Source organism: Ictidomys tridecemlineatus, chromosome 2, assembly GCF_052094955.1.
Source record: "Ictidomys tridecemlineatus isolate mIctTri1 chromosome 2, mIctTri1.hap1, whole genome shotgun sequence".
Classification (NCBI taxonomy): domain Eukaryota; kingdom Metazoa; phylum Chordata; class Mammalia; order Rodentia; family Sciuridae; genus Ictidomys; species Ictidomys tridecemlineatus.
The window spans coordinates 93,525,394-93,537,716 of NC_135478.1; the positions used below are offsets into that span (position 1 = coordinate 93,525,394).

Genomic DNA, 12,323 nt, shown 5'->3' on the forward strand with positions numbered 1-12,323 from the left:
TTTGTGCGTGTGTTTGTTTTTGCTGTGTATGTGGCAGTATTCTATATTGTTCCTTTTAATATCCTGTCAGTTAAAATGCCTTGCTCTTGTCAGATGGTGTCACAAAGCACAGTTTCTTTCTGTACCTTTATGGTTCAGTTTTTTTTCATTTAAAATTTTTTGATCTATTTGGATTTTTCGTTTGTTTGTTTGCCGGGGTCCTGTGTGAGTTTGAATCCAGCCATCCATCCCCCACGACTTTGGTCTGGCCTTTGTTGGGTCTTTGGGATGGCAAGCCTGATGGGCCAGCACTTACATCTTGACAATTTCATAACCTTAATTCCTTGGAGGGCACTTCCTATCTATAATGCTCAATCCCCTTTGTAGAAATAATTAAACGATAAGCCAGGAAGACGAGGAGCAACGGAGATTGGAAGCGGATGTTTCTCTGCTGTTGGAGTATAAAGGTGCCCTTTGTCGCTGGCTTATGATTGTGCTTTTCTTCCTTCCATTTATTCCGTAGTCATTGGATCCAATTCCTGCCACCCTGAATAGGCCCTGGGGCTGGTGGCATTGGGCCAGGCAGTCCTGCCCGGCCACAGGAGCCTGCAGTCTGTGCTCCTGGCTCCAGGGGGCGCCCTCCAAGGCGGTGAGAGCTTGGCTCAGAGAAAAGCAGGTGGCTGGCGAGCCTGGGGTAGTGTAGGGAGATATGGGGAGTGGAGTTTGCGATGGTTCTTTCTTCAGGAGGGCAGCAATAGTCTTATCTCCCCCACCTACTTGCCTCCTGGAGCACCACACTGGAGTCTGGGCACCTGCCAGGCCACACCTTGTTTCCAGGCCCTCCTGAGGCCCATGCCCCTCCTGCTCGTCCCTCTCCCCTCCTGGGCTCCTGCTCCTCCCTCTCCCCTCCTGGGCTCCTGCTCTTCCCTCTCCCCTCCTGGGCTCCTTCGTCCCACTCCTCTCGCTGTCTCCTCACAGCTTTGTCTGGAGATCAGCACCTTCTGCAGCTGCCTGGTGGCCCTGGCACCAGCAAGTTACCCTGTGGCCTGCTGGGCCCTGCTGGAGCTTTGAACCAATGCTGTTCTGTCTCTTGTTTCTTTGGGCTCTGGTTCTCTGGGGGACTCAGGGCGCCTGGTGTTGGAGAAGCAGGTAGTCTATTGAGGCCATAGACGTCAATGAGGGCCAAATCCTGGAGGAGCCAAAGCGTGGGCCCAGCTCCAGCCCAGCTGTGTGAACACGGGGTGGTCCAGTGCCCACAGCCTGTTTCTTACCTAGTAAACGGGAAGATGATGGTGTTGATGGTGATAAAGACAGAAGTGACGCAGCCACCACTTAATCTAAGTAGTCACGGGGGGTGTAATTAAAAGGCAGGTTCCCAGACTCTGCTCTAACCTGTGGACCTGGCTGCACAGGTGGCCTGGGTTGGTATTTTAACGCCTATCCCCACCCCCATGATTCTGAGGCTCAGTTGGGTTCCAGGAGCCTTATCCAACCTGACAGGGGCCCTGTCCCTGCCCTTAGAGCTCCCACCCAGGACCCCATGTGTGTGTGGGGGGGGACCTGGTGTCCTTGGCTTCTCAGACTCATTCCTGGAGTGAGCACCGGCCAGACCCAGCCACACCCCCATGAGACCCACACACACTCCCGTCCCCGCCAGGTCCTTTGCCAAGCCACCGAGGCAGGTGCAGACCGTGTGCGAGTGCATCCTCATCATAAAGGGCTACAAGGAGCTCAACTGGAAGACCGCCAAAGGCATGATGTCCGACCCCAACTTCCTGCGGTCTCTGATGGAGCTCGACTTCGACTCCATTTCCCAGAGCCAGGTTAAAAGCATCAAGGGTGAGTGTGGGAACGTGCAGCCAGCTAGGGCTGCCCCCACCCTACAGAGGATGGGCAGCGGGGCAGGGGGCTTACCAGGGGCAGGCCTTCTCTGAGATCAGAGCGTCACCACTGTCCTGCAGGTGGACAGCCTACTGACTGTCCCCAGAGGAAAATGGCAGGGAGAGAGGAAACTGATGGCCTCTGCTTGTCAGACTGAGCAGTAGGAAACAATCTTGCTGGGACTGACCCAGCCTGTCCTCTGTGTGTCCCATCAGTGCACACGGTGCACTTGACTCCCCCCAGTAAAGTCTCCATGGACCCCTCAGAATAGGCAGTGGGGAGGGGACGTCTCCCAGAGCCAGCACTGTGCCTTGGTTCACAGACACCGAGTTCCCTTGGGCTGACTCCTGCCCCTGCTGGGCGCTCGGCTCTCGCGCTCGGTTAGGTGAAAGGACAGCTGTGCAAAAAGCAGTGCAGGTTCATACTGTCACGGTCCCCTCAGACCCAATGCCAAGGGTTCCTTTTCACCCCCTTAGAAGCAAAAGCAACCAGACACAGACAAGAGCAGTGAGTGTCCAATCCCAAGTGTACCCTCTGCCTGATCCCGAGTGAGTGGCTTCCATTCGGGGAGAGGACCTGGGGTGAGGTGCAGGCGGAGGCCAGAGTGGCCCCCAAGTCCCAGTCAGCTGCCTGTGCCTAGCCACCATGTGCTCAGTCATGAGACCCCTTGACACGCTGGTTCCCAGGCTCCTGTGTGTCACCCGGAGGCCCCTAGGTCCAGGGACATCCCAGCAGTGGCTTTGCCCCCACACACATCTTAAACGCCATGTGTGTGAGACTCATTTTTGCCAGTCCCCCACATGTCCCATGGAGCTGCCTGGGTTCAGCTCCAGTGTCACCAAGGAATAAGGAGCCAGTTGCCCTTCCTTTGTCAATAGGCTCATTTCCGGTTTCGTTTTCCCCAACACTAAGCCTGTGGGGTTGGGGTCTTTGACTTTAGGCCTCTTGAAGACCCTCAATACCACGATTGAGGAAATGGAGGCCGTGAGCAAAGCTGGTCTGGGGATGCTCAAGTTCGTGGAGGCCGTCATGGGCTACTGTGATGTCTTCAGGGAGATCAAGCCCAAGAGAGAAAAGGTAACCGCCCCTCCGCCAGTGTGAGACCAGTGTGAGACCAGTCACCACCGTCGACAACGTCTTAGAGTCAGGATTGACATGACCGCAGCTTTGCTGGGAGAGTTCTGGCAGATTCAGAAACCTGTGAACATTTCCCCCAGTACATGGTGACCCTGAAATCCAGCTTGCTTAGATGTCGCAGGAGTGGACACGGCCGGCTCTGGAAGGTCTTCCAATTTCCTGCCAAAAGTGTTGGAGGAAGGTGTCCATGTCACTGTTCAGGGTGGAGCAGAGCTCCTCAGCCTGGGCTCTGGGCTTTGGGGGAGGGCCAGCTCGCTCTTTAGGGGCCACCTTGTGCTTCATATATGTGTAGTAGTGTCCCTGGCCTTGCCCCCAGTCTATGACATCCAGAAATGTCTCTGGATGTTGCCATGTTTTGGGGGATAATATCAGCCCAGTTGAGAACAACTGGGGTGAACTAACATGTGGAACCCTAGAAACAACGAGATCAGGCCGAGCTCTTCATTTTGAGTCCTAGTTTGACAGTGCTTTCTAACGCAGAATTTTTTTTTACTCAGAAAACTTAGGACCACTAGTAAGCCCAGTCTGGTTCCCAGTGTATTCTTTTGAGTTTTTGACTCAGAACCACAGTATCCTCTCACTACGACCTCAGTACCCATGAAGATCCAGCCATCTGCTGTCCTGGGTACAGGATGTCATTTTGCCAAGGGATGTAGAGCTTTTGCAGATGGCATTTGAGGGGGTAACTCAGAAAAGAAGCCTCGCGTCTGAACGTGGCATAGAGCCATAGGTTGGAACTACTAAAGAGTGCAGTGTGGACACCGCCCAGGTCCGCAACCCTCTGACCACTGCCCCCCATGGTCCCTTGAGATGACCTGCAGTTTGTCTTCATTTAGGTGGCCCGGCTGGAGCGGAATTTCTACCTCACTAAACGGGAACTGGAAAAGATCCAGAATGAATTGGCTGCGATCCAGAGAGAACTGGAAGCGCTGGGGGCCAAGTACGAGGCCGCCATCCTCGAGAAGCAGAAGCTCCAGGAGGAAGCCGAGATCATGGAGAGGAGGCTGATTGCCGCGGACAAACTCATCTCGGGTCTAGGATCAGAAAACGTCAGGTCAGCCTACGCATGTGTCCCACCCGACGAGCAGGGCCCCATGGGACTTGGTGGGCACCATCCCCTTCCCTGTGGATTCTCCCTTTCACCTTGTGTTTCCATCGGAAAAACCACGTGATGAGTTGTTTTGTGGTTGTCATGGTTGAGCTGGCCGAGGGCCGTTTTGTAGACAGCTCTCACTGGGTACCGAGGGCCGTTTATGGAGTCACCACTAAGGGTTGAAGGAGCTGATGCAGGGCAGAGACCTGGAGAAAACTATTGCATCCAGCAGCTGTCTGAGGTTTAGGGTATGTGGACTTCTTGGTGGCTTTTAACCCCTGGGTGCCTCTAAAGGACATGAGAAGGGGGCCCACCTCTGTCACTGCAGAGGTAATTTTTAAGGGTACAGCTGTTGTCGGTCCTAGGCTCAATCTGAAGTGGGTGGGGCTGTTTGATATTTGTGGGTGAGACTGGCCATGCTTTTCCATGAGACAGGATGATTGTTTCTAATCTGGCATCCATAAGTGTGACGTAGAAAGCACTGGAAACTATTTTCTGCTTGTGGGAAACAATTTCCAGTATCCCTAAAACCTGTAAGACTCTGAGTACTGACTGTAAGAGGCCAAGTGGAGCGATCGCTCTCTTGGGTCCTGGTAGAACTGTCTTGCCAGGTAGGACCTGAGCTCTTGACTGTGCTGGCCTTAGTACTGTCTTGGATTAAGGGGTTTGAAGCAGTGGGATCACCACCTGGTAAACAGGTTGGGATTAAAGAGTCCCACTAAGGTTCACTGAGCCCCTGCTGGAGCTCGAGCTGTGCAGGGTCCTGGAACTGAACCCGCCTTTCAAAATGCCGGTGGGCTGAGCAGGGAAATGCTGGCAAGCTCCCTTTATAGGAGAAAAGAATCTCCCTAAAAATCTTTCCCTCTGGCTGGCCCTGTTGAGCGGGTCCTTCTGGAATGTTCTTCTTGTAGTTGTTCTTAGTGCCTCTTTAGTTGTGGAGAACTGAGGTCCACTCTTCATTTATCTGCTCCCCTTTGGAATCTTCTTGCATGAGATGACAGTCGAAAAATGCATCTGTTTATTATTCTGATTTTAAACGATCTCCTCCTCCTCCTCCTCCTGTTCTAGCCAACGTGTTTGTTGAAGTTGACACACAGGTTTGTACATCTTTGTGGAGTGTGGTAGCATAGCTCAGTGCGTCACATCAGGTAATGAGCATCTTCCTCTCCTAAACCTTAACCTCAGGGAAACCGTAGTCTAGAATGACTTATCACGCACTCTGGAATATCTAGAGGAGTCCGCAGACTGTTCTTGGGATGGTGGCGGGAGGGGAGCCCTCAGCGCAGCCTCCTCTCCCACCAGGTGGCTGAAAGACCTGGAGGAGCTCAAGCACCGGCGGGTGAAGCTGCTGGGGGACTGTCTGCTGTGCGCGGCCTTCCTGAGCTATGAGGGCGCCTTCACCTGGGAGTTCCGGGACGAGATGGTCAATCAGGTGTGGCAGAGCGACATCCTGAGGCGGGAGATCCCCCTGAGCCAGCCTTTCCGACTAGAGAATCTGCTCACAGACGACGTTGAGATCAGCAGGTGTGGGGTGCCCCTGGGCTGGAGGGGATCAGGCTAGGGTCTGCCTGGGAGGGGACGGCAGCTTTCTGAGGAAGCTTGAGCAGCCTGAGGGTCAGTAGGTGGGTTCTGGAAGATTCATCCCAACTCCGTTAGCCATCGGGTCACAGTGTGGTGGGAGAGGTCAGTCTTCCTCTGCCGTCCCTCTCAGGTGGGGCTCCCAGGGCCTGCCCCCCGATGAGCTCTCCGTGCAGAATGGCATCCTCACCACCCGGGCCAGCCGCTTCCCCCTCTGCATCGACCCCCAGCAGCAGGCGCTCAACTGGATCAAGAGGAAGGAGGAGAGGAACAACCTGCGGGTAGGCCTGGTCCCTGGGCCCGCCCCGCCCCGCCCCACCCCCAACCCAGGCCAAGTGAGACGCTGCCCCCCTGGCCTGGTGTGGCTGCCCTCCACTGCCAACCTGTGCATTCCTGGGATGGGCCCTCAACACTCCCTCGCTGCTTTTTGGAGCCTGGGTGGGGTCGTGATCGCAGGTAGAGTGGGAGCAGCAGCTTGACCGAGGTGGGACCCACGCACCTCACCATTCACCCACGTAAAGGGTGCAGCCCGGCGGGCTTGGTGCATTGACAGAGTTGCATGACAGTTTCCGGTCAGCCTTGGAAGACTTGTCACCATGAGAGAAAATGCTGCATCCCCTGGTGATGGCCCTGCTGAGCCCTCCCCTGCCCTGGCCCCACCAGGCCCTGGTGACCATGATGGTGTCTCCCTCTGTGGATTCGCCTCTTGTGCCCCTGTCATGTGAGGGGCTCCTGCAGTACTGGCCTCCTGGTGTCCTGGAGGTTCCTCCATGTTGCCCCTGTGACAGTGCTTTGCCTGTCCCACAGCTGAGTCCCTCCACAGGGTGGACATGCTGTGTTGGTTTATCATCCATCCACTGAAAAGCCCTGGGCTGTTCTGCTTTGAGGCTCCTGAACAAGGCTGCTGTACACGTTTGTGCCCAGGGACGAGTATCCTGGGTTCCCTGGGTGTGCACCCAGGACTAGGGTCTCCGGGCCCGACATGTCCTGCTGAACTCACGATCAAGTTAATGGCTTTCGGCTTTCCTGTGTCTTTATCTTTCTGGTCTTTGCTCCCTCCTGATTCTTCCTGCCACCCCTGGCTCCTCCATTTCTGGGTGGAGCCACCCCCTGCGCAGCGCTTGGCCTCACAGTTGGCAAGGGCAGGCGTGCGGCTCTCAGCTCCTGCCCCTGTCTTCTAGGTGGCCTCCTTCAACGACTCCGACTTCCTGAAACAGCTGGAGATGTCCATCAAGTACGGGACCCCTTTTCTTTTCCATGATGTGGACGAGTACATCGACCCTGTGATTGACAACGTCCTAGAAAAAAACATCAAGTACACTCAGGGGCGGCAGTTCATCATCCTGGGGGACAAGGAGGTCGACTACGACTCCAACTTCAGGCTCTACCTGAACACCAAGCTGGCCAACCCCAGGTACAGCCCATCGGTGTTTGGAAAGGCCATGGTCATCAACTACACCGGTAAGAGCAGACGGAGCCTGGTGAGGTTAGGGGGTTCCCGCTGAGACCAGTCCCCTCTAGGCCTTCCTGGGCTGCCCTTCGCTGGTGACCCTGGACAGTTCCTTCATAAGCACATCTTCAGGGTTAGCTCTCAGGTGGGCGACACCTGGAAGGCCCCAGGCCTTTGGGAGTCAGGTGCTCTCATCTGGAGGAGGAGAGGTGGCCTCTGTGCTGGGCGGGGAGCCATGGCGTCCTTGTGTCTCAGACCTGCTCTGGGCTCTCATGGGAGAGGTGCTGCAGGCCTGGAGCTGGGTGCAGATGTGAGGGCCACTCCCTGTCCCCACAGTCACACTGAAGGGCCTGGAGGACCAGCTGCTGAGTGTGCTGGTGGCCTTCGAGAGGCGTGAGCTGGAGGAGCAGCGGGAGCATCTCATCCAGGAGACGAGTGAGAACAAGAACCTGCTGAAGGACCTGGAGGATTCCCTCCTCCGGGAGCTGGCCACCTCCACTGGGAACATGCTGGATAACGTGGAGCTGGTGCAGACCCTGGAGGACACCAAGTCCAAGGCCACGGAGGTGCGTGCCATTGGCCGTGGAGGGGTGGGTCCAAGCTGGGCGGGCTCTGAGCACTCAGCAGGTTCTGGCTCTGACTCTTCTGAGGATTTGGCTGATGAGGAGGGGCTCCGCTATCAGGGTGTGCTGCAGGGAGGGGGATCATGAAGGTGCCCCAGGGACCCTCCAGTGGAGAGTGGGAGAAACCTGGCTCCACCTGGCCTGCGTCAAGAGCAGGGTCATCAGCTCAGGAAGCAGAAGAGTTGGGCAGGGCAGAGCCACCGTCCCTTCTTCTTCACCCCTGGACTGGTCTCCTCTCTCTGCCAGCTTTGGCCTCACATGAGTGTGGCCTCATGTCCGCCCAGGTTTAAGTCCAGGGGCATAAGTGGGATCTTTTCCTGTTCCTGTCCTGAATGTCCTGAGAGTCACCAAAGCACCCAAAACAACCCGGGGTGGAGTTGGGGTGGAGCCCTCCAGTGGAATGAAGGGGGCAGTGAGTCTCCAAGTGGAAGCCAGCAGCTGTAACCCGGGCTCTAGTCGGCCATTCAATTACGAACGCCCACCAGGTCTCCCAGGAGAGCGGACACCCTGGGCCCCTGTGGGCTCCACGAACACTGCATGGTCCTCTCTGCCGTCCCCTCCCCTGCCCTGCCCTGTCCTCTGGGTCTTCCTGGCTGTGTCCAGGATAACTCGGGCTTTTTCTCAGGTGTCAGACAAGCTCAAGCTGGCGGAGAAGACAGCCCTGGACATCGACAGGCTGCGGGACGGCTACCGGCCGGCCGCCAGGAGGGGAGCCATCCTGTTCTTCGTGCTGTCCGAGATGGCGCTGGTGAACTCCATGTACCAGTACTCCCTGAGCGCCTTCCTGGAGGTCTTTGGGTTGTCCCTGAAGAAATCGCTGCCAGATTCTATCCTCATGAAGCGGCTCAAGAACATCATGGACACCTTGACCTTCAACATCTACAACTATGGCTGCACAGGTGAGCGAGGCTCCCCCACTGCCCGGGGCAGTTGTGCGGACACTTCACCTACCAAGGCCAGTGTCTGGAACAGCCCTTTAGAGAGCCGTGATTCATGCCCTAGGAGGAGTCCACAGTCTGTTTTGGCTTCACAGTTGTGTGGCCATGGCCACTGTCTACTCCATCAGCCCAGAAATGAGACCCCTGCCCCTCGCCACCCACTTCTCCCCTAACCCTGCTGCCCCTGACCTACCTTCTGAGCCCGTGGATTTGCTTCTGGTGGGCATTTCACATCAACAGAACACACCGGGTGGCTCTCCTTTCTTCACGGAGCACAGTTTCAGGGTGTGTCCACTTGGAAGTCCGTACCGGGATCCACCCTTCCTGTGGCTGAATGCTTGTCCTCTTGTCTGGGTAGGGTGCATTTTGTGTCCGTTCGTTGGTGGATGGACATATGGGCTATTCGTGGTTTTTAGCTCTTAGGATAATGCTGCTGTGGAATTCACATTCACATTTCTGTGTGAACCTGTGTGTGTGTGTGTGTGTGTGTTGTGTGTGTGTGTGTGTGTGTGTGTTATGAGTGTCCCGTGTTCTACCCTGAGCTGCACTCCCAGCCTGAACATGTGTTGAATTCTCTAGATTTTGTGTATACCTAGGAGTGGGAGCACTGGGTCACGTGGTAGCTCTGCTTAGCTTTTTAAGGAACTGCTAAACTCTTTTCCAAAGTGGAATTCCTGATTTTCACCTCCTAATTTTTAAAAACTTTTTGTCATGGAAAATTTTTGAATCTAAAAAGTAGAATCATTTAAGGGTTCTCCCACACCCCATCCAGCCAGGGCCGTTTTGACCCTCAGCTTCCTACTGGGACCTTCGATCTGTGAGTATTTCAGCCTGGGTCTCTGGGACAGGTCGGCAGATGTTCTCTGTGAAGAGCCAGAGAGTCGCCCCTCAGGCCCTGCAGGCCCAGGGTCTGCCCCGACTCCCGCATTTGCCCAGGTGGTTTAGAAGCCCCCTTTGTGGCGTCTCTCTGCAGGGCTGTTCGAGAAGCATAAGTTACTCTTTTCCTTCAACATGACCATCAAGATAGAGCAAGCCGAGGGAAAAATCCCCCAGGAAGAATTGGATTTCTTTTTAAAAGGTAATGATTCGCCTGTCTTCATTTTTCCCAGTCTCTCCTCGGCAGCATGGCTCCCAGGGCTCCTTGGTTATAACAGGCGCCATCACCACCCACTTGCTGCCTCTTAAATGCTCCTGCTGGTAACTCCGGCCTCTGAAGTGGCTGTGGCTCCATTCACAGCATCCGCCCTGCCTGGGGGCTGGGGGTGCAGCAATGCTATTGTGCTGTTGGTGACAGGGACGCCCACCCTGCCTCCTTGTGAAGCGGACTTTCCCCCTAAGCCAGAGGAGCCCAGCTGCTGAGCCGCCTGCTGGGCATGGGCAGCACCAGGGCATTTGCTTCTCTTCCCATCTCAGGAAACATCTCCCTGGAGAAGAGCCAGAGGAAGAAGCCCTGCCCGTGGCTGTCCGACCAGGGGTGGGAGGACGTCATTCTTCTATCAGAAATGTTTTCCAATAAGTTTGGGCAGCTTCCTGGTGACGTGGAGGATAATATCACCCTCTGGCAGGAGGTGATCCCACATCTTCTCTCCCCTTTTCCACCTGCCAGCAACCTCCAGCTGACCATACCTGCCCCTTGGGAGTGAGAATTTCCTTTGAAAACCCCATTCAGAGTGTAATCCATGCCCACTCACTCCAGGGTGAAACTCCTTTGTTCAATTCAGTTAGCTGGGTAGAAGGACCATCTATCCATCTGCTGTCCATCTGTCTGTCCATTCATCCGTCCATCCATTTGTCCATCTGTCCATCCACCCATCCCTCCATCCATCCATTCTGCTGTCCATCCACCCATTCCTCCATTCATCCATTTTTCCATCCACCCACCCATCCCTCCCTCCATCCATCCATTTGTCCATCCAGGAGACACTTACTGAGCATCTTCCAGGTACTGCATCCCTGGTTGGGCACCAGAAAAACCACAGGGAAGGAAACCTGGTTCCTCCCTTTCTGATGTTCACAGTTCTGATTTAGAAAATTAAAGCTCAAGATGGGATGTAGTGGCCTGGGTTGTGGCTCAGCGGTAGAGCACTCGCCTAGCCACATGCAAGGCCCTGGGTTCGATCCTCAGCACCACATAAAAATAAATAAAATAAAGGTATTGCGTCCAACTACAACTAAAAAATTAAAAAAAAAAAAAAAGATGTGGCCCTCTCATGGAAATGGTGGCCTACGTCTTTCTGAGTTGATGTCATAATGATTTTTTTTCCTTGCTTTTCCCAGTGGTACGACTTGGACTCCCTAGAGCAGTTCCCATTTCCCTTGAATTACGATAAACGCATCACTCCTTTCCAGAAGTTGCTTATTCTGCGCTGTTTCCGTGTGGACCGGGTGTATCGGGCGGTGACAGACTATGTGACCATAATCATGGGGGAGAAGTAAGTGTGTCTTTGTTTCTGTGGTCCTTCCTGTGGCTGGGATGTCTGGTATCGCCTCCACCTGGACTCCCAGGAAACAGAGAACTGTGAGCCTGGTCTGTGCGCAGTAGCTGAGGGTCTTGCCAGGACACGGCTGCTCCAGACAAACACCGCTGTAGTCTTCACTTCTGATTTTCCAGTAGCCACACTTGGACAGAAACAGATGAAATTTTGATATTTTATTTTTAATTAATGACTAACGACACATGAGTAGTACGCATAACTGAATATATTAAAGCATTAACTTTTCATGTAATCAATATAAACCTCATTGAGATTTTTATAGGCTTTGGGGAGGCATTTAGTCTTCAAAATCCTGGGTGAACCTGCCACAGCACATGTCAGGGGATAGCTACCTTCTAGGTGCTCAGTGGCCAACGCGTTCTGATTTAGAAAATTAAAGCTCAAGATGGGATGTAGTGGCCTGGACTACATACTAGACAAACAGCTCCAAGCTGAGCGTGGCGCCAGACAAATCCCTCCAGGTGCAGGTGTAGCTGTGCCCTTGTGTCCCACAAGGGGAATGTGGGAATGAGGGATGAGGTGGGGTTGGGGGCATTGGGGCAAACTGGAGTCAAGTCCGGGCCACAGGGGCAGCTGCCCTGAGCTCCTGTCCATAGCAGGTGGCAATGGGGCTGAGTGATTTGAAACTTTAAATCTCTGAAAGGAGCTAGAAATTCAGATTTTTTAAAAACATGAATCTCCCCTTCTTTCTGTGTTGGCAACTCACTATTTTGAATTGTTGTAATAAAATACTAGATGCTGGGTAATGTGCAAAGAACAGAGATTGATTTGGCTCTGGGGTCTGGAAAGTCCAAATGGCATCGCATCCACATCTTGCAGCAGCCCCTTTGACTGTGTCACGACGAGAGACAGGCAGGAGGGGACCCAGCCACATGGTAATGGACCCAAGCATATGGGGGACCTCACTTTACAACAGGCCCTCTTGTGAGAAGTGCCTGGTTCCTGCAAGGAGAACTATGTTCACCCCCTCCAGAGGTGGTGCCCGTGACCTGACCTCCTGGAAGGAGCTCCCACCTCTTGAGCATCCACAGCCTCAAAAATAACGTCACACTGGGGGCCAAGCTTCTAGCACGTGAACCTTTAGGGGAGAGACTGTATCCAAACCATACAGCAGCAACTAATTAAAAAAAAGAAAAATAAGCCATCCAG

At 54.3% G+C, this 12,323-nt stretch overlaps 1 protein-coding gene across 1 annotated transcript in view; it reads left to right on the top strand.

Annotated features, from left to right (window-relative positions):
- Dnah10 (dynein axonemal heavy chain 10) overlaps window positions 1–12,323 on the top strand; it is a 122,832-nt gene that overhangs the window by 102,834 nt on the left and 7,675 nt on the right. Inside the window, exons 58-68 of the mRNA XM_078039348.1 lie at window positions 1,637–1,818; window positions 2,801–2,937; window positions 3,834–4,051; window positions 5,393–5,614; window positions 5,802–5,949; window positions 6,850–7,129; window positions 7,455–7,684; window positions 8,367–8,640; window positions 9,653–9,757; window positions 10,093–10,247; window positions 10,957–11,111. Coding sequence (XP_077895474.1) covers window positions 1,637–1,818; window positions 2,801–2,937; window positions 3,834–4,051; window positions 5,393–5,614; window positions 5,802–5,949; window positions 6,850–7,129; window positions 7,455–7,684; window positions 8,367–8,640; window positions 9,653–9,757; window positions 10,093–10,247; window positions 10,957–11,111 — 2,106 coding nt within the window. The remainder of the gene's footprint in view (window positions 1–1,636; window positions 1,819–2,800; window positions 2,938–3,833; window positions 4,052–5,392; window positions 5,615–5,801; window positions 5,950–6,849; window positions 7,130–7,454; window positions 7,685–8,366; window positions 8,641–9,652; window positions 9,758–10,092; window positions 10,248–10,956; window positions 11,112–12,323) is intronic.